Source organism: Pongo pygmaeus, chromosome 8, assembly GCF_028885625.2.
Source record: "Pongo pygmaeus isolate AG05252 chromosome 8, NHGRI_mPonPyg2-v2.0_pri, whole genome shotgun sequence".
Classification (NCBI taxonomy): domain Eukaryota; kingdom Metazoa; phylum Chordata; class Mammalia; order Primates; family Hominidae; genus Pongo; species Pongo pygmaeus.
Window position 1 is genome coordinate 97,059,890 of NC_072381.2, and position 20,960 is coordinate 97,080,849.

General features: G+C 38.6%; 1 protein-coding gene across 2 annotated transcripts in view; it reads left to right on the forward strand.

Annotated features, from left to right (window-relative positions):
* The first annotated feature begins 748 nt into the window (after positions 1-748).
* BTAF1 (B-TFIID TATA-box binding protein associated factor 1) overlaps positions 749-20,960 on the forward strand; it is a 106,621-nt gene continuing 86,409 nt past the window's right edge. Inside the window, exons 1-4 of one of the 2 annotated variants that reach the window (XM_054436202.1) lie at positions 749-1,350; positions 12,974-13,097; positions 17,267-17,381; positions 19,702-19,848. In XM_054436202.1, coding sequence (XP_054292177.1) covers positions 1,337-1,350; positions 12,974-13,097; positions 17,267-17,381; positions 19,702-19,848 — 400 coding nt within the window. In that variant the 5' untranslated portion in view covers positions 749-1,336. Of the gene's footprint in view, positions 1,351-12,973; positions 13,098-17,266; positions 17,382-19,701; positions 19,849-20,960 lie in introns of those variants that run through there. The other variant, XM_063669984.1, reaches the window with a different exon arrangement.

The following is a 20,960-nucleotide window of genomic DNA, read 5'->3' on the forward strand; positions in this document are numbered from 1 at the left end:
ATTAATCTGTTGGTGGCCTATAAAACGGGCTGAATTGAAAATTGGAGAAATATTATTTTGACTACTAGCATAAAAATCAAGTTTAAGGGCCGGGCGCAGTGGCTCACACCTGTAATCCCAGCACTTTGGGAGGCCGAGGCGGGCGGATAACTTGAGGCCAGGAGCAGGAGACCAGCCTGGCCAACACGGCGAAACCCCGTCTCTACTAAAAAATACAAAAAAATTGGCCGGGCGTGGGGCCCGTGTGCCTCCCAGCTACTCGGGAGGTTGAGGCACATTTAGAATCGCTTGAACCCGGGAAGCGCAGGTTGGCAGTGAGCCGAGATCGCGCCACTGCACTCCAGCCTGGGCGACAGAGCGAAACTCGGTTAAAAAAAAAAAAAAAAAAAAAAAAAAAAAAAAAAAAAATCAAGTGTAAGATGATAAGGGCCTGGCAGAAGAGTTTAAAAGCCTAATGAACTTAAAAATATTGAAAAGCCAGATAAGTCCCCCAAAGGAACAAAAATTTAAAAATGGTAGTTTTCAAATCTGGCTGGCTGATAAAATGATGGTACAAACAACATAAACAATTGAGAAATCTAACTTGGCAAAATCGTTGGTCAGAAGACCTTCTCTCCAATACCTAGGCAGAACTTCTGGCAAATAATGACAAACATCTGAGCCATTTCTTCAGTGTCATAGCGACTTCTTGCTTTCACTCCTCCCACTGGCTTCACCACCTGGACAAGAGCATGTTAAGGTCCTTCTGATCTTGCTTCCTAGAAGCAGTATGGTGGGAAGCAGAATCTGGGTAGTATGGAATTAGAAACCAAGCTTTTGAAGTTCCAGGACTTGGACTAAATCGCCTTTTTCCTTCTCTGTGAAATAAGGGGACCCTTACTTCACCTCCTTCCCTAGTTTTAAGACTAGACATCCTCTCCATATCAGCACAAAGCGCTTTTATTTAGGCGCGTGCCACTACACCGAAGGCGCTCGCGCCGAGCCGAGCCCCTGTCGGTGAGTTACGTCACTTCCGGCGCGCTGACGCTCAGTTGTGCGTGCCGACGCCCGCGTCAGCAAAGAGTGGAGCTGAGGGTACCCGGTTTGAAGTCGTGCGGGTCGGAGGACTGCCGCCTCCACTATCGTCTTGGACCCCTGCTTCCCGGCCGCCGCGGGGACGAGCTCGGGTAGGCGGCAGGGCAGATGCCCGAGGGCCTGCGCTGGAACGCCCCACGCCGCACCGGCCGCTCTCCTGTGCTCCGCGGCCTGGGCCTACGCCGCTCAGCTCTCTGGAAACTAACGCCTCAGCTGCGCGGCGCGTAGGTCGCGGGGAGCTCCGAACCGCCGGCGCCCGGCCATGGCGGTCTCCAGGTGGGTCTTGCTCCTGACCAGCGAACTGGAAGGCGACTCAGGCAAGGCATGGGTCTCCTCTCAGAGCCCCCACTCCTAGAGAAGAGCGGTTCTCATTGTCACTGGGCTCTGGAGCTTTCTTCAGTAGACTTCGGAGTTCGCCCCGTGGTCGGCGGGGGTTTGGGCTCGGGTTACTCCTGGGTAAATCGGTTCAATAATGCCTTTTTCTTGTTGATAGACCCCTTGGCACGTTAGAGCTGTTTTTTTCTCTTTCCTCACCATGTTTCTGTTCTCTGGTTTCTCTTCTCTCTTTCGATTCTAGGAGAGTCTCTTACCTTTCTCAGTATTCTAAGGCTGGTCCCTAACCTCCATTTCATGGGAAAACTTGGTAGTTACTGTCGATGGAGGGGAAACCTGAATTACTGTTATCTAAGAGACCGTCTAATTATGTTAACAGTTTTAATTTACGTTTTTAGGGGTATGGTCTTTCCTGAGATGTTTTTTAAAATTAAGTATAATTTCTGCTTTTGTTTGGCAGTAAACATTCCAACGTCAGCGTTGTAACCTTAAGCCAATTATCGTGTTAGCATCATTTTCCGTAACTAAGGCGTGGAAGATAAATCACAAATCTTATATTCTTTTGAAATATTGACTGTCAACAGGAAAGCCCAGGAAAACTATAGAAAAACTAACAAGACATTTATTTGTGTAGCTATAGGAGAAACATTACTTTTTCTTCCGGTGTGATAGAATGGTTGGAAAGCTTTTGTAAGCGGATTTTGGTGGCCCTCTGTACATGTAATTAAGGGATAGTTCCTCTGTGATAGTGATCGGGTGGATTCACGAAGTTCTTTAGTTGATATGGTAACTTTTAATGAGAATTGGATTCTTTTTACCATATAGACTGAAGGAATAAATGATGAAAACAAATAGTTTTCGTTCTTTTTTATAATTAACTGGACACATTCTTTGAGCGTATTAAGTGCGCAAGTTTTATCTGTTTTGCAAGGAAAAGGATAACCCATTTCTTACAGACTCCCTAGATGACTGATGAAATAGTGTGTGGGAGAAGCCCATGGGAGTTGGGTGAAGGGGGTTGCTAGGTACCGTAGTATGGGGCATCTGATTTTTATTTTGTAATCCATTCAATGTGAGGAAATTCTTTTTTTTTTTTTTTAAATAAAACTGCCTTGAGAGAATACAAGTGACATTTTACATTTTTGCAGATATAGAAAGGTGTATCTTCTAATTTGTTACCTCCCTTATAAATGCATGAATATATACATTGTAAATGCATTGATATATAAACTTAATATAACATTTATCAGGTAATAGTGTTTAAGGAGATGAGCACTTCCTTTCTTAGAGCAACCTGTGTATTTTCACAGGATTGGATGTAGCTTTATAAAGACAAAATGAAAGTGTTTAAAAAGAACCTAATTTTCGGGCAACACTAATCTCTCTCTCTTTTTTTTTTTTTTTTTTTTTTTTAAGAAGGAATCTGGCTCTGTAGCCCAGGCTGGAGTGCAGTGGCGAGATCTCGGCTCACTGCAAGCTCCGCCTCCCGGGTTCAGGCCATTCTCCTGCCTCAGGCATCCCAAGTACCTGGGATCACAGGCTCCCGCCACCACACCTGGCTAGTTTTTTGTATTTTTAGTAGAGACGGGTTTCACCGTGTTAGCCAGGATGGTCTCGATCTCCTGACCTCGTGATCCGCCCGCCTTGGCCTCCCAAAGTGCTGGGATTACAGGCGTGAGCCACCGCGCCCGGCCAACACTAATCTCTTTACGGAAGTTTAGGACACTTAATATTTCTCAATGACTGAGTGGGTTTTGAAGGTACTGTCTTTTGTTCTGGATGTTGTGTGTCAAAGAGTAGCACTCTTTTTCTGTAGATTTTTTTCTTGTTCACTTTTTTAAAAGCCTGTCGTTTTTATGAAAGAGCTATTTCTGTGCTTAGTTTCCTTGGGCTCAGTAGTAAGCCAAGGAAAACATTTTGAGACACTTTGTGTGTTTTGGGGATAGTGTCAATTCTTGACTTTTCATCTGTGGATTTCTTTGAATTGCAGATTTTAGTTTCAAGCTGGCCTTCTCCATGCACGAAGCACAGTTCTGTGCTAACTAAACTTCCTTTCTCTCCTGTTGGTGGAGACTCATTTTAATACTATTTTATGTAAAACAGGTGGAAAATAGCCCAGGAGATAAAAATCATATGCCAAAATCAAATCTAAAATTTTTTTTGCACTGTTTATTTCATATGCATAACTGAAGAGAAACTGTAATATTTTTAGGACATTTCCACCAGAATTTCCAGCAGATGGGAAATAGTAAGTTAGTACCATTATTCCCGCAATTGTCTGGTCAAGAAATTTGAGAATATTCTTTGACTTCCCTTTTCCTCACACATCCCGTGTCCAGCCAGTTACCAAATCCAATCCTGTATATTCTGCCTTTCTAATCTTTCTCCAGCTGATCATTTTTCTTTCTATACCAGTTACCACAATCCTAGAACATGCCAGCATCTCTAGTCCAAGACACCTTTAGAGAGACGCTTCCCTTTTGTCACTATAAAGCTACATCCAATCTTTTGAAAATATACACTCAACCCTAGGAAAGGAAGTACTCATCCCCTTAAACATTGTATCACCTGATAAATCTCATATTAAGTTTATGTATCAATGTATTTGGTATTTGGACTAGACATGTTTAGTACAAGACAGGAGCCTCACTCCTTTTCCTGTCTTCCGTGGCATCTCATTCCAATCTATTCTTCACTTCAGTCATATTATTTACTCATTTGAAGATTTGAACATGAACATGGTCATCTTTCCAATTAATACCCTTTAGTTGTTTCCTATTGCCTTAGGATAAAGTCCACATTCCCAAACAAACATATCTTACCAGGTCCTTTGTGATCTGGTTCCTGCGTCATCTTTTTAGATTCATCTTGTGTCAACTTCTCTGTACTTCCCCTTCACCTTCTCTCTTCTATCCTCCACACTCCCCAGAATTCATTTTCTTACCCCCTACTCTTTATCTTTGGAACACTTCTTGGTGCCATCTCAGGTATGGCTAGTTCTGACCTTAGTGGGTTTTTTTGGTTTGTTTGTTTGTTTGTTTGTTTGTTTTTTGAGACGGAGTTTTGCTCTTGTTGCCCACACTGGAGTGCAATGGTGTGTTCTTGGCTCACCATAACCTCCGCCTCCCGGGTTCAAACGATTCTCCTGCCTCAGCCTCCTGAGTAGCTGGGATTACAGGCATGCACCACCACGCCTGGCTAATTTTGTATTTTTAGTAGAGATGGGGTTTCTCCATGTTGGTTAGGCTGGCCTCAAACTCCTGACTTCAGGCCATCCACCTGCCTCAGTTTTTTGATCTAAGCATATATATCACCTTGTTCAGGACATTTTCTCTGGTTTTACTTCATCTGGGCTATTTGCACCAATACATATTCCTGTCAGTCATAATATTTATATTTTGTAATTGGTTAATTGTTCTCTTACTTGCTGAATTAACATAAACTCTGTGAGAGAAGGAAATGTGTCTTTGATTTTTCCATGCTCAGAATGCCTGGCTCCTAGTGGGTGTTCAGTACATTAAAAAAAAAAAAAAATGAATGAATGATTTTGCTTCTTGCTTTAATACCTTTTGAGTTGCCGTATGAGTTGCCTCATAAAGCAAAATAATGGTATTCAAAGATATAACAATTATTATTTAAATTATTCACAAGAAACACTGAAAGCCTGTAACATATACTAATTTGTTTTTTGCTGAGGTTGACTTTGTGGAAGCAAGTCAAGTAGCTAGTGAATGACTAGCTGACTTTCCAGCATCCACATCTTAAGGACAACATTGTTCTCTACTCCTACATTTGTAGGAGTATGATTTTACCATAATTTGTGCATAGTAGACTATTTGCAGTGTTTTTCAGTGAGTGCTTTTGAGTTTAACTACCTTTTTTCTTTTTTTTCTTTTTTTGCGGTAAGGAAAACTTTCACTATAGCTTTTTAATATTGGCCATTTTCTAATTTAACAATCATCGGAATATTTTTTTCTTTTTAAAGCTATCTCCTACAGGAAGGAAATTAGAATAATTTTTTAAAGTTTGTAATATAGCAAATTCTGTGATAGCATGGCCATTTATAATGCAAAATGGATATGATGTATTTTGTGTGGTCAAATTTTTTAGACCCTGCTTAATAGGCTTGGTTTTACTGTACTTTCAATTGTAAGAATGTGGCAGATTATGAAATGCATGGCCAACTCTTGATCTGTAGCTGAGTTATATCTTGCAAAAATAACTTTGTTACTCTCTAAAATTGTAAATACAATCATAGCATTTGAAGTTCTCTGTCAAATCCAGTGAAATATCACTGGAAAATGATATGACTCTTTTAAACCCTTAGTAAAAGACCCAAAATCCAAATGTAGGAGTAGAGAACAATGTTGTCCTTAAGATGCGGATGCTGGAAAGTCAGCTAGTCATTCACTAGCTACTTGACTTGCTTCCACAAAGTCAGCCTCAGCAAAAAACAAATTAGTGTGTGTTACAGGCTTTGTGTGTTTCTTGTGAATAATTTAAATAATAATTGTTATATTTTTGAACACCATTATTTTGCTTTATGGGGCTTTTTCTCATTATCATGTGTTACTTAGTTGGGATTTTGCCACCAACAGTAAAAGCAACCTTTGCGATCGCACCACTGCACTCCAGCCTGGGCAACAGAGCAAGAATCCATCCCCCCCGCCCCCCCAAAAAAAGCAACCCTAGATGGATTTCTTAGGCATTTTTGTTGTTTGTTTGTTTGTTTGTTTGTTTTTGGAGGCAGGGTCTCACTCTGTCCTCCAGGCTGGAAAGCTGGAGTGCAGTGGCACAATCATGGGCTCAAGTGACCCTCCCACCTCAGCCTCCCCAGTTGCTAGGACCACAGATGCATACCACCATGCCTGGCTAATTTTTTTTGTATATTTTGTAGAAGTGGGGTTTCATCATGTTGCCCAGGCTGGTTGCAAACTCCTGGGCTCCAGTGATCCACGTGGCTTTGCCCCTAAAGTGCTGGGATTACAGGTGTGAGCCACTGCGCCTGGTTTAGGTTTATTCATTGGAGGGGAATCTGTAGCTGTGTTGGGAACCATGACTTAATACAATTTTTTAAACAGCTTGTTTTTGCTACCTTTGCCTGTTTATGCCACAATTAGTGGAACTGATCATTGTACAATGGCTAGTTAATAGGAACATAGTTTTTCCTTAATCAGCTAGAGAAAGTTTCAAAAATATATAGTTTTCCCTCAGCGATCTGTGCTGTAAAGGTCATGTCTAAAATGTCTAGACAGTACTTATGATATGACTGTTTTAAAAGCCATACCTTAGATTTCTCACATATCTTTGCATTTGAAAATGTTACAGTGTTCAGAAAGGGTTCAGAAAAAACAAAAACACATCCTCTTGTGGAAGAAACAAATTGCTACATATGAGCAGACCTTTGCTCAATTTTGTTACTTTTCTCTTTGCGCTGTTGATACTTCAGAGCAACATTGTTTCAACAGGCCTATTCTGTCAAATAAAAGAAAATTTCTTGATGTAGGGGACGTTCAGTGGATCCTGGACAGGAAAATGTTAATGTAGAAAAAACTACCTTAATTACCAATAAAGGACAACACAGGTTTTCTAGGCCTATTTCTCCCTGTTAATTTATTTTTAATAATTTTTTTTAAATAGAGATGGGGTCACTCTGTGTTGGCCAGGGTGGTCTTAAACTCCTGCCTCAAGCATTCCTCCCACATTGGCCTCCCAAATGCTGGATTACAAGCATGAGCCACCTCACCTGGCCCTTATTGTTAATTTCAATCCATTATAAGATGACAGAAGGAACTATTGTAAATTATAATTCATCAAATATCTCATACTTTAAAAATTTAGAGATAAACTAGAAAAAGTAGAAGAGGCATTATCAAAGCTTTTCCATTTCAATCCCAATGGTAAATTCCTCCTTATTTCTTTGGCATATTTCTCAAGGTACTTGTTTGAATTATTATTTAAAAAATTTTTTAATTGCGACACACACATAAAAATAGACTGTTCTAACCATTTGAAACTAAACTTTAAAATGTATTATGAAGTTTACATATTAATACATAATATGTATTAATGTGAAGTTTTAAAACCACCCATACTTCTGCTAAAGAACCTAGATTAGTATGTACTATGTTTTGTCATTAAGATAAAGTCATGCAAGAGGCTATAGGTTGTTCGATCAGGGATGGAGGGTAGAAAAAAATGTCTTGAAGGAAATAGCATAGCTTGGTTGTACGTTTTCACCATTCTTCATTTAACCAATATTTACTGAGTGCTTTCTATGTTATAGGTGCTAGAGGTATAGCAGAGAAAAAAAGTGTACTCTCCATTCTCATGGAGTTTATGGTCTAGGGTAGAGTGGGGTAACTTATCTAGCATGCACCTGCCCTTACACCTGGCTTTGGTATGGTTTCACACCTTCATATTGATTCTTAGTGTTCTGTGTGATATCTTTATGTTTTAAACAACATAACATTAACATAGTTTCAAATTACCCACAACATGACCTAGAAAGTATATGTTTAAAAACACTAATCTAGAGAATTTGTTGGAAGTTGTTTCTTTTGACCTTAATGATAATATGTGCACTGTACTAAGTTCCACGTATTAAGTACACACTGTACACTATACTAAGTAATGGTCATTATCTTTCCTTATTTCGTGAGTAACACAGAAAAGTAAACATTCAAATCATCTATATTTAAAATTTTACTGTACTTTTGCCACGTGTAAAAAATGTATAACTAAATGGATACTCTTGACTGATCATGCTTTTTTAGTTAAGGCCACAAAGCTGTCTTTGTGAGGTATTCTGTCATTTGACCTTCCCTAATTTATCAGAGAGGTTAAATTTATTTCGAAAATATCAGTGAGGCTTTTTGCCCCTCCGCTCCCGAGATGTTTTAGAGTGGAAATACAGCATGTATTTGTTTATTAACTATGACGTAGTAATCTAGGACATGTTTTATTGTTTAAAATGCATGACATTTCTTTCTGTTTATTTTTATGGCTTTACTGTTATGAATTAACATAATGCAAACATTTGGAGAGGAGAGGGGTTAGATTGCAACTGCTAGCATAACCTCTACTAACTTCTATGTACTCTTTCCTTTTTCTAGGCAGTCTTTAGAACAGTTGCCTGAAATCACAGGTTACATGAATCATATCTTGTTTAGCTATTTCTCGGAATTGACATCCAGATTGAAAATGGGCCAGATTTCTTACTCTCAATAAATTTATAACCAGTGGATATTACAAAATATAATTTTCTTATGTTTTACTTATCTTCTATAGTCTTTGATACCTTCCATGCAACTTGACATCTGTTACCTGTGTCTCCTCCATCTGTCTGTCTATCCTTCAGAGAATGAAGAATGTTACTTTTTCCTGCTAGCTGTGTGCAACAGAAGTTTTAGCTAAAAGTAGTATGGGAGTAAGTACTGTGTTCCCTCAGTCAGCCCTCCTTTTAACTTTCCCTTCTCTTCTGACCATCTAGCTTCCTTCAGACCTCTCCCTCACCAAGGGCCCTGTCTACCCTCCAACATAATACTGACTCTGTCTCACGTTCTTTTCCTCTTCCCCACCAGTTCACTGTACCAGCCTTTTCCATTGTGGCCTGGCCCTGATGCTTACTTACCCTGTTTGCCTCATAGCTGGCTATCCTGAGATAACAGGTCAGACTGCCCTCTTGTCAGATCTTTGTCTGCTCATCTCTTTGTTCTTCCTTTTATGTGGTGTCCAATCTGCTGTCCTGGAGAGAGGAATGGAGAACTGCGAAAGTGGCTTTAAGTCAAGAGAATCAAAGAAGCATTCTTGTGTCTCCATTCCTCTATTCAGGGAGGCAATTTTGGTTACCATCCAAAGTGGAAGAAGTGAGGATAAACAGGCTTGGAATGGATGAGAGAATGAGCTGATCTGCTACCCTCAGGGCATTTGGCTGGTGGGAGAGCAGAGGTGACCTGACATGGCATTGGGATAAAAGGATCTGCAAAAAGGAGAGGCAAGAGGAACTGTGTGGCTGTGGGACAGGATCAGCAATTAGGTTAAGAGGAGTCTAAGGTCTTTGGGCAGGAGTTCTAAGTGAAGCTGGGTAGCAGAGGACCAAAGGAAAGTTTAGGAAGAATGGAAATTATTGAAGGAATACAGTGCCTATTGCATGGCATTTTTCAGCTTGCTATTTGGGACAAGCTTAACTGCCTCGTTCAGAATGCTGAAGTACTGCTGTGCTGATCTTTTCACTTACTGTAACATTACATTACCAACTAGTTTTTTATGTAAAACTGCTGTCACAGATTAAGGATGTTTCTCAAAGGAAGCAGGAAAAAAAAGGTAATATAAAATACTTTTTGTTTCCTTAAAGTTGGTTCTTAAACTTGTCCCCAAGAAACTTGAACTTTTCCTTAAGTATAGTTTTAGTTACAGTAAATGTCAACTACATAACAAATATTTGAATACTGTGCAAAGTGTTGTGCGAGACAAAAAGAATGATTGAAGGAGATGAAGCCTAATGAGGAAAATTAGACCTCATGTGGCAAATTAATGTGAGAGATGCCACAAAAAAAATAATAAATACTTAAGTAGCTGTTAAAGATGAGAATTCATGTGGGTTTCAGAAAAGGAAGTAATCTCTGTTGCATAGTAGTTTGAAATGGTTTCAAGAAGGTGAAGAACTTCAGCTGAATCTTGATGGATGGGAGCTAGCTGAAAAGTTGAACGAAGAGAAAAAATACTTTATTTGTTTGCTGTAGCACATTTTATTCTCTTGTTAGAGAAGCAAGCTCAGGCACACCTGAAGATCACCTCTAATGGTGTATCTGGTTAAATTCCAGGTGATATACCCATATTCTCAGCTGTGCCTCCCACCAACAGTTCCCAGTCTCACACCTGGGGCCATTATATCTGCACAGCTGCCTGCTGTTGCAGTAAGGCAGAGTATGTACCCACTGCAACCCCAACCAGTGACCATTCTGGGGATCTGGCAGAAACTGGCCAGGAAACCACCCCCTCAAGGAGGGGTGAGCCACTGTAACCCTAGCTTGAAGGGGTGTGAGAGACATTCTGAGTGGAGGAAACAGTATAGGCAAAATCGTGGAAACCAAAAATACCCACATTTGGGAGATACTTTTTGTTTTGGATTACTTTCTGGTAGGTAAGTGTGAGCCATTGAAAGTTTTAGAGTAAGGTAGTGATTTATTCAGGGGGCGTTTTAGGAAGTTAATCTGGCAACAGGATGACAAGGCAGTTGGGAGTGTGAAATTGGCACTCAGATGGCCTGGATTTGGGGAATATTTGTTCTGGATATAATTTAAACAAATAACAGTATACAGTTTCCTCAGGGAGAAACTGATGAGAGTTGAGCAGCCAAGGATTGAATATGAGTATTCTCCTGATATTCATATTAAGAGTATTAAGAATAGGAGAACTAAGGAAAGAAGAGTTTGGAGAACAGGGTAATATAATGTGCAACTTAGGAAGGAAAGTATTGTAAGAATGGGATACTTGCTGGTCGCAGCTGTCAAAGAAGAGTCAAGAAAAATTGGCCTTGTAAAAAACTATTGGATTTGGAGCCTAAGAGTTCATTGGTGACCTTCAGGTGTGGTATTTTGGTATAGAAAGATGGAACCTTGATTTATATGGATTAAATTGTGTATGATGAGGAAATAATATTTTAAACACTTGTTCAAGATGCTTGGCAGTTAAAGTGTTCTGGAGAATGGAGATCAAGCAGTTTATTTTCTCAGTAGAGAGAGCTCTGCATATTGGAAGAAGGGAATGGATTAGTAACACTGATTTGAGATATTGGAGAAAGGATAATTGAATGAGGATAGAAGGGGGATGGTATCAAGACAAAAGTAGGTCAAGAAACCATTTTTTCCCCTTTCTTGGTCCTACTATCTGTCTGATTGACCATTCACCAATCCTATAGCAAAAGCCAGTGAATGAATGGGTAAAGGCAAGTGTTTAGATAGCCTTGAATGAGAAAGGAGAAATACGGTGTCAGAAGATTGGATATGTCTGTGCATAGTTTATGTGTAAAGTAAATTAATTTTAGAATGTCATTAGAAATTAACTATGTTGTATTACTCTCTTTGTATGACTAGCTTCATAGTTTGAGGTCTTAGATTTAAGACTTTAATCTATTTTGATTTAATTTTTTTTTTTTTCAGACACAGTCTCACTCTGTCACCCAAGCTGGAGTGCAGTGGTACGATCTCAGCTCATTACAATCTCTGCCTCCCGGGTTCAGAAGCAGTTCTCCTGCCTCAGCCTCCCTAGTAGCTGGGACTACAGGTGGATGCCACTACACCTGGCTGATTTTTGTATTTTTAGTAGAGATGGGGTTTAACCATGACGGCCAGGCTGGTCTCGAACTCCTGACCTCAAGTGATCCTCCCACCTCCACCTCCCAAAGTGCTGGGATTACAGACATGACCACGCCCAGCTGAGTTTCCTCCCATTTTACTTCATGTATCACACTGCTGCCAGATTAATCTTCCTAAAGCATAGTTTCAGTTCCATTAGTTTCTTGACCCAAGACCTTCATGGTTGCAAGTTCATTAAAAGGTCTCCACAGTAGGGTTCCAGCTACTTCTGTAGCTGTATCTCCCCCTCTTCTCTTAAGTGTACCCTGAATTACAACCCAACTGTTATTCATTTCCCTAAATATACTCTCCCTTCTCTTATTGTTGTGTTCTTGTTTTCCTTCTTCCAGGTATTTCTTCCCCTTTCCCTTTCACCACCTAATCTCCACCAGTGTTAAAATTCTTTTCTACCACTAAGATCCATCTCATACACCATTTATTTTATGAAGCCTTTTCAGTATTACATAGTTGGGGATATAGTATTTGCTCCTTTCTTTCATAATCCTCAAAGCACTTTGTACTTTTTTTTCTGCCATGTATCTTATTGTACTTGACTTACCTGCTCCCCTCAACCCCAGTAGCAAGTTCCTTAGGAGTAGAGATTAGGCATCTCTTGTAGTCCTAGCATAGGTCACTTTTATTTTTATTTTTGCGATTTTAGAAAAAGTATTATTTTAATTGACAGATAATTGTACATTATTATGGGGGTACAGTGTGATATTTTCATACACATATACAATGTAATGATCATAATAGCATATTATTCACCTTAAACATTTATCATTTCTTTGTGTTGGGAACATTCAAAATGCCTCTCTTCTGGCTATTTGAAAATATACAGTAAATTGTTATTTAGTCACTCTGCAGTGCCACAGAACACTAGAACTTGTTTCTTCTATTTAGCTGTAGATAGAAGGTTAACCAGCCTCCCCCATCCCTCTTGCCTTTCCTACCCTTCCCAGCTGCTAGTAACCACTTATTCCACTCTTGACTTCTATGAGATCGACTTTTTAGCTTCCATTTATGAGTGAGAATATGCAGCATTTATCTTTCTGTGTCTGGCTTATTTCACCATAATGTCCTTCTGGGGCTCATTTATGTTAGCGTAGGTCTTCATTCATAGCATCTGCTCAGTACATTTATTGAGTCAAACTTGTATATATGAGGAAAAACATTTCAGAATAACCATTGTATTTTTGTTATTTCAGGCTCGATCGCCTTTTTATTTTACTGGATACTGGCACTACTCCTGTTACAAGAAAAGCTGCTGCACAGCAACTTGGAGAAGTGGTGAAGCTTCATCCCCATGAACTAAATAATCTCCTGTCTAAAGTAAGAACTTTTTTTTTCTTTTAGCATAATAACAATTGTAGAGACTTATTCATGGATAGGAACACAAAAATAAAGGTAAACATCATCTTAATTTTTAAACATTTTTGCTATTTTTTTTTTTTTCTGGTCACAAGACTTAAACTTTTTTTCTTTTTTTTAATCAAGTTTAGTAGTTTAAGGGATTTGAGTATAGATCCTTTTGCCTGTGGCACAAATTTGAATCTGTTCCAGTTTGGTAATAAACTAAGTTGTTTATCTGGTTTGTTAGTAGTCTAACTTGTTCTTAATGACTAATAATTATATCATAGTTGGTAGTCTTCAAATGGATGAGTACTCATGGGCAATGATTGAAATACATGAGAAGCTGGAGTCTTGTTACATTCTTAGTTATCAGCTGTTTGAAAATGGAGGCTTTCTGCTTTGGTGGATCAGTGTTTTCATAATCCTAGTCCATTTTCTTCCCTTAAGCAACTGCTGTATTTTTACTGAACTCTGTATGCTTATTGAAGTGTACCTGTATGGTAATAAGTGGCAAATTATACACATTTAATTTCCTGATGTGCAGAGTAAAGCAGGAGTGCTTTGTGTAGGAGGAGGGGAGTTGGGGAGGTAGATACAGGATAGGGTAGGGGAGCAATATGATTGCCCGGATATAGGGAGCCTCAGGATCTCTCTCTCTTTTCAGTTTGACCCCCTTTTTTCATTCTCATCTGCCCATCTCTGTTGAGTATGAGTGGGAGTTCTAAGCCCTTTCTCAACATACACACATCTGTACTGTGTGGTTGCTACCACAAGGACTAACAGTGACTCTCTTTCCAACATAATTCCCACTTAGATATTATCAGAACTTTCTAACTAGGATGTAGACGGAGAGACAGTGATTTGATACCTACAGGCTCCACGTTCTTAGAATGAAGAAGGATGCATATTAGGCAGTATTCGTGTGTAAGGTGGAGACAGAGAGAGGCAACACCTTTCTTCTCCTCAGCCCAAGGGAAGAAATGGAGGACTGAATGAGCTGAAACTGTGAAACAATGAACAGGCCCCATCTGTGCTGAACTGAGAAAAGTTTTCCAGCCTTCCCAGTGAGTTCTGGTCTTCTTCACTCAGACCTCAGCATATTGGCTACCATCAAATCATTCCCAAAGAGGCAAAGTTTGCCTTTAGCACTGTCTCACCATCTTTCCTTTTTCCTCAGCTGTCAGTGTTTTCCTGTTGCCCGTTGGTTTTGTTTCTTTTTTTTTTTTTTTGAGACGGAGTCTCAGGCTGGAGTGCAGTGACGCGATCTCGGCTCACTGCAACCTCTGCCTCCTGGGTTCAGGCGATTCTCTTGCCTTAGCGTCCCGAGTAGCTGAGACTACAGGCGTGCACCACCATGCCCAGCTAATTTTTGTATTTTTAGTAGAGACGGGGTTTCACCATGTTGGCCAGGATGGTCTTGATCTCTGGACCTCGTGATCCTCCCACCTCGGCCTCCCAAAGTGCTGGGATTGCAGGCATGAGCCACTGCGCCTGGCCGGTTTTGTTTCTTAAACAGCTTTATTAAAATATAATTTACATACCATGAGTTTCAATTTAGTGGTATTTAGTATATTAACGTTGTGTACAGCAGCCATCACCGTACTCTAATTTTAAAACATTTTATCACAAAAAGAAACCTCTTACCTACTAGCAGTCACTCTTCAATACTCCTTTACTCATGCCCAGATCCTCGACAACCACTAAACTAACTTTATAGGAAGATTTGACTATCCTGAACATTTTATATAAAATGAATTGTAATCTATTGTGATTGATTTCTTTTGCTCAAAATAATGTTTTTATATTGTAGCATGTATATTCATTTTTATTGCCAAATAATATTCCATTTTGTGGATATACATGTGTGCATCTTACTGATTTTTTGGTTGATGAATATTTGGGTGGTTTTCACTTTTTTATGAAAAATGCTGCTATGAAAATTTGTGTACAAAATTTTGGAGGTTTTTTTCCATTCTCTAGAGTATATATATACCTGAGGGTAGAATTACTATACCATATGGTAACTTTATGAGGAACTGCCAAACTATTTTCCAAAATGGTCCCATTATTTACGTTTTCAACAGTAGTGTATGAGAACTTAGATTTCTCCACATCCTTGTCAATACTTCTTAACTGACTTTTTGATTATAGCCATCGTACTGGATATGAAGGGATTTGATTTGCATTTCCCTGATGACTAATGATATCATGCATTGTATGTATTATTCATTTGTATGTCTTCACTTGATCTTAGCCAAAAAGCAGAGAAGCAATACATTTGTATATCTTCTTTGGAGAAATGTCTACTCAGATCCCTTGCCCATTTTAAAATTGGGTTCTTCGTCGTTTTATTATGAGTTACGAAAAGTTCTTCTTATAGTATAGTTCTTCATATACAAGGTATCCAAACTATACAAAGGTATATGATTAGGAAATAGGTATTTGATTTGGAGATATACTCTTCTGTGAGCTGTCTTTTTACTTTCTTGAACATCACTTCTGCTTTTGGTGTCATATCTAAGAAACCATTGCCTAATCCAAGGTGACAAAGATTTACCCCTAAGTTCTCCTCTAATAGTTTTATAGTTTGAGCTCTTACTTTTGGGTTCTGTGGTCAGTTTTTTAGGTAATTTTTGTATATGTTATGAGCTGGGTGTTCGACATCATTCTTTTACATGTGGCTTTCCAGTTATCCCACCACCGTTTGTTGAAAAGACTATTATTTCTCCATTGAATTGTCTCAACACCTTTGTTGAAAATCAGTTGACCATAGACACAGGTTATTTATGAACTCTTAATTCTGTTCCACTGATTCGTATGTCTATGATTTTGCCAGTACCATACTGTCTTGATTACTGTTGCTTTGTAGAAAGTTTTGAAGTCAAGAAGTGTATGTTGCCAAGTATGGTGGTACATGCCCATAGGCACAGCTACTCAAGAGACTGAGACAGGAGAATTGCTTGAGGCCAGGAGTTTGAGGCTGCAGTGTGCTACGATTGCACCTGTGACTAAGACACTGCATTTCAGTCTGGGTACCACAGAGACCCCGTCTCTGAAAAATAAAAATAAAAAAAGTGTGAGTCTACTAAAATTTTTTTTTTCGCGATTGCTTTGGTAATTCTGAGTCCCTTGCATTTGCATATACATTTTAGGTTCAGCTTGTCCATTTCTGCAAAAAAAAAAGAAAAAAAAAGCTGGGATTTTGATAGGAATTGTGTTGAATCTCTTGATTAATTTAGAGTTTTTACTGTTGTAACAATCTTGTCTTTGAATCCATGAACACAGGGTGTCTATTTAGATCTTTAATTTCTTCAACAGTATTTTTAGTGTTTTGTAGCTTTCATTGTACAAGTCATACACTGCTTCTGATAAAATTTATTCTTAAGTATTTTCTACATTCTGATGCTACTGTAAATGGCATGGTTTTCTTAATTTCATTTTCAGATTGTTTAATGTGTGGAAATACAATTGATTTTGTGTATTGATCTTATATCTTACAACCATACTGAACTTGAGTTTTTATAACTTTCAATTCTTTGTATTAAGTAGTGGGACTTAATGAATAATATGTACTTTGCTTTTTAGTATGTTAAATGGCTGTTTTTTAAAAATGCACTTAAACATTCTTTTATTACAAGTTTCTTTTCTTTTTGAGACAGAGTTTTGCTCTCGTTGCCCAGGTTGGAGTGCAGTGGTGCCATCTCGGCTCACTGCGACCTCTGCCTCCCGGGTTCAAGTGATTCTTCTGTCTCAGCCTCCCAAGTAGCTGGGATGACAGGCACGTGCCACCATGTCTGGCTAATTTTGTATTTTTTATAGAGATGGAGTTTCACCATGTTGGCCAAGCTGGTCTTGAACTCCTGACCTCAGGTGATCTGCCCACCTCAGCCTCCCAAAGTGCTGGGATTATAGGTGTGAGCTACTGTGCCTGGCCACAGGTTTCTTAAATCCCCTTTTTAAGGTGGTATTGATTTTTCTCTGAATGATCGAATCTTGTAAATGAATTTAATAATTCTAAGGTGTTTTATATGTATTTGGATAGCTGCCAAATTATACATTAATAACAAGTAAATTTGTATTTCTCTGCACTGGCTACCTTGTGCAAACAATATTTTTGTATACGTAACTTTTATTTTGTAATTTTTAAGGTGTTGATATATTTAAGGAGTACAAATTGGGATACCCGGATTGCAGCAGGACAAGCTGTTGAAGCTATAGTGAAAAATGTACCTGAGTGGAATCCAGTGCCGAGAACCAGACAAGGTGCTTTTAAGTGGAGAAAGTAGTTTTAAGTAAAAACCTAACTGTAGAATTAATTATAATATGCATTTTGTATTTTAATAATTTCAATTTTAAAGTCTTAATTTCCACGCTTTTAGGTACAGCTTTGTCAGGAAATGATACTGAATAAGGTGATTTTTCACCACATTAAAAAAAAAAAAAACTACTGGATATAGAAAATGTTTTTGTATACATTTTAAATTACAAATTCTACAGTATGCTTGATTTACAAGGGTTATTACTTTCCTTCAAGTAATTGACATTCTAAAAAAAGAAGTTAAATCAGTACAATGTTAATATTTGAAAGTCTTTTTTTCTTGTTGCCGGGAGAATAGTATAGGGTAGTTATTTTCTACATTTAAGCACAATTATATATGGATATTTGGAAGGTTACGTCTTGTTTTTTGTGTGCCCTTTTTTGGATTTTTTGTAGTGGGAAAAAATGTGTTCTGATTGCCTGTAATGACATTTAAAAACAAATTACATGCTTTTGAAAAGCTGGAAAGTTGCATATTTTAATTAAATCAAAATTTAATGGTACAACTAGATTAGTTTTCAACTGACATTTTATTTTATTTTATTTTTTCGAGACAGAGTCTCACCGTGTCACCCAGGCTGGAGTGCAGTGGTGCAGTCTTGGCTCACTGCAGCTTCTGCCTTCTGGGTTCAAGTGATTCTCATGCCTCAGCCTCCCAAGTAGCTGGGATTACAGGTGTGCACCACCATGCCCAGCTAATTTTGTATTTTTAGTAGAGATTGGGTTTTGCTTTGTTGGCCAGGCTCGGGGGGGGCAGGGTTTGAGTTCCTGGCCTCGAGCATGATTTAGCCTCAAGCTGAGGCCCACCTCAGCCTCTCAAAGTGCTGGGATTAGAGGCATGAGCCACTGTGCCCGGCCTCAACTCCCTTTAATAACATCACTTTTATCATAAGTCTTAGCTTGCCTAAAACTGTTGCTTTATATTTGCTGATACCTGCTATTTTGAGTTATTTTATTAGTTTGTCTTCTCTCATTAAATGAAATGTGTGACTAGAGAAGTTATAACTTGTTTTAGAAAAGAGCCTTTTCCTTTTCGGCTTGTTATCCCCACTTAGTTTGGTATGTAAAGATGGTACAACTTAGTTCCATTCTTAAAAGACTTAATTTTTTTAAAAAACTAGCATTAAATTTTTAACTAGCTTTAAAATTTTTACTAAATGAATTTGCTTATCATCACTAGAAAACTTAAAATACTCATAGAAATTCCTTTTAAGTTAAGCAGTTATACTTTAGTTTACAGATGAATTTCATGCAGATGCCAGCTAAACAAACTATTAAGTCAGTAAGTAATTATATTTTAACATTTATAACTTATAGCTTTTTGAGGAAGGAATACAGAACATTTTATAGATGTTTTTAGACCTCACATGGATATATGATTTTAGCAAGTTACCAGGAGATTCTTATTTGCCCAGAGTATGGGAACTGAGTCCTGTTGAATGCATAGTTGCTTTGTGGCTCAGCCTGTTCCTCAGGTATGGGGAGGGGTGATTCTTATTAGCCTTATTCATGAATACATTCTGTGAATATTTTTGTCTTCTAACTGAGCACTATAATATACTCATGCTGTTACCTTGGTATTTTTAAACTCTAACAGTAAGTAGAGACAGCATGATATTTAACCTATACATTTTAACATGGGAATGCAATTTCTTTATATAAATAACATTTTGCTTTTGTGGTTGGACACAGTTACACGTATACTCACTAACATCTGATGGTCTGTGGAAAAGGAATCACCAACTTACTCACAGATAACTAAGAACTGATCATAAACCCACAGTAGCTTTTCTACTTCCTCCACTTTTACTTTTCTCAAAATATTACTATCCAGGTACAGTGGCTCACGCCTGTAAGTTCCAGCACTTTGGGAAGTTGAGGCAGGAGGGGATTGCTTGAGCCCCAGAGTTTGAGACCAGCCTGGGGCAAGATGGTGAGACCCTTGTCTCTACAAAAATAAATAAAAAACACTTAGCTAGGCGTGGTTGTGTGCACCTGTAGTCCTAGCTACTCTGGAGGCTGAGGCAGAAGAAGTCCTTGATCCCAGGAGTTTGAGGATACAGTGAGCTGTGATTATGCCACTACATTCCGGCCTGGGCAACAGAGCAAGACCTCACTTCTTAAAAAAAAAGTGTGTGTGTGTGTGTGTGTGTGTGTGTGTGTGTGTGTGTGTGTAACCCATGCAACCCAAGTAATGATATGCTATTTTCTTTCATTCTACACTTTCGCTATATGGTCAAATTAATATTTTTAAACCTCATGTAGAACCTACTTCTGAAAGTTCTGTGGAAGATTCACCTACTACAGAGCGATTGAATTTTGACAGATTTGATATATGTAGATTGTTACAACATGGTGCATCACTCCTGGGATCTGCTGGTGCCGAATTTGAAGTCCAAGATGAAAAATCAGGTCTGTAGTGGTTCTGAGAAGAAAGTCTAAAATTTGTTTTTTCAAACTAATTTGTCACTTGGTATGCTGTTCATTAGTCACACTAAACTAACATGTCATGAAATGTAAATTAACTGAAGTTTGCAGGTGGCGGGGGATGCTATGAATGGGGAAGGTAACCCAGCAGTATTTGGTTTAAAGCTACAGTATGAGTATTTTTCCTCCTTTAAGTGGATATGTGCATCATTAGTTGATATATATTAATATTTCAGCGACAATTTTATTTGTAGTATAGAAATTATAAAGTGTTCCCCAAGAGCCCCAGTTTAATATATTATAAAATCAGGATTAGTACAGATTGTGGTAATGTTTTCACAGTTCTGGAAATTTGAGAGATTGATTGTTTTGTTTTTATCACATATTTCTGATATTATTGGGTTTACTCATGCTGCTGTCCAAAGCAAAAACTAAGAGTGAAAAATAAGACTTGGATAGGTATTCACGCCTGTAATCCCAGCACTTTGAGAGGCCGAGGTGGGTGGATCACCTGAGGTCAGGAGTTCGAGAGCAGCCTAGCCAACATGGCGAAACCCTGTCTCTACTAAAAATACAAAAATTAGCCGGGCGTGGTGGCGAGCACCTGTAATGCCAGCTACCCGTGAGGCTGAGACAGGAGAATTGCTTGAACTTGGGAGGCGGAGGTTGCAGTGAGCCGAGAACATGCCACTGCACTCCAGCCTGGGCAACAGAGGTAGAGTCCGTCTCAAAATAAGAAGAAAAAAAGACCTGGATAGGTATTGTCTTAATATTTTTAAACTTACAGAATCTATCTGAATATAAAATTACTGTTTTGGCCATTCAAGATAATGGCTTGGAGGGAAAAAACCTTGATGTTTTAAATGGATTTTTGTAAGTAAATAAGTTGCCTTTTTGAGTAAAAAACAAAACAGAATAACACTCTATTGCTAATTAATCGTCATTTAGAGGCTTATTAATATATTCACTTTTTTATCATAAAAATGTCAAATCATTTCATCTTGTTTAGTATGGTTTCTATTAAAAGATCTAGTTATTTTTGCAGAGAAGAGGATAATTTCCTTAAGTTTTGGAAAAGCATAGTTTTTCTAATAATG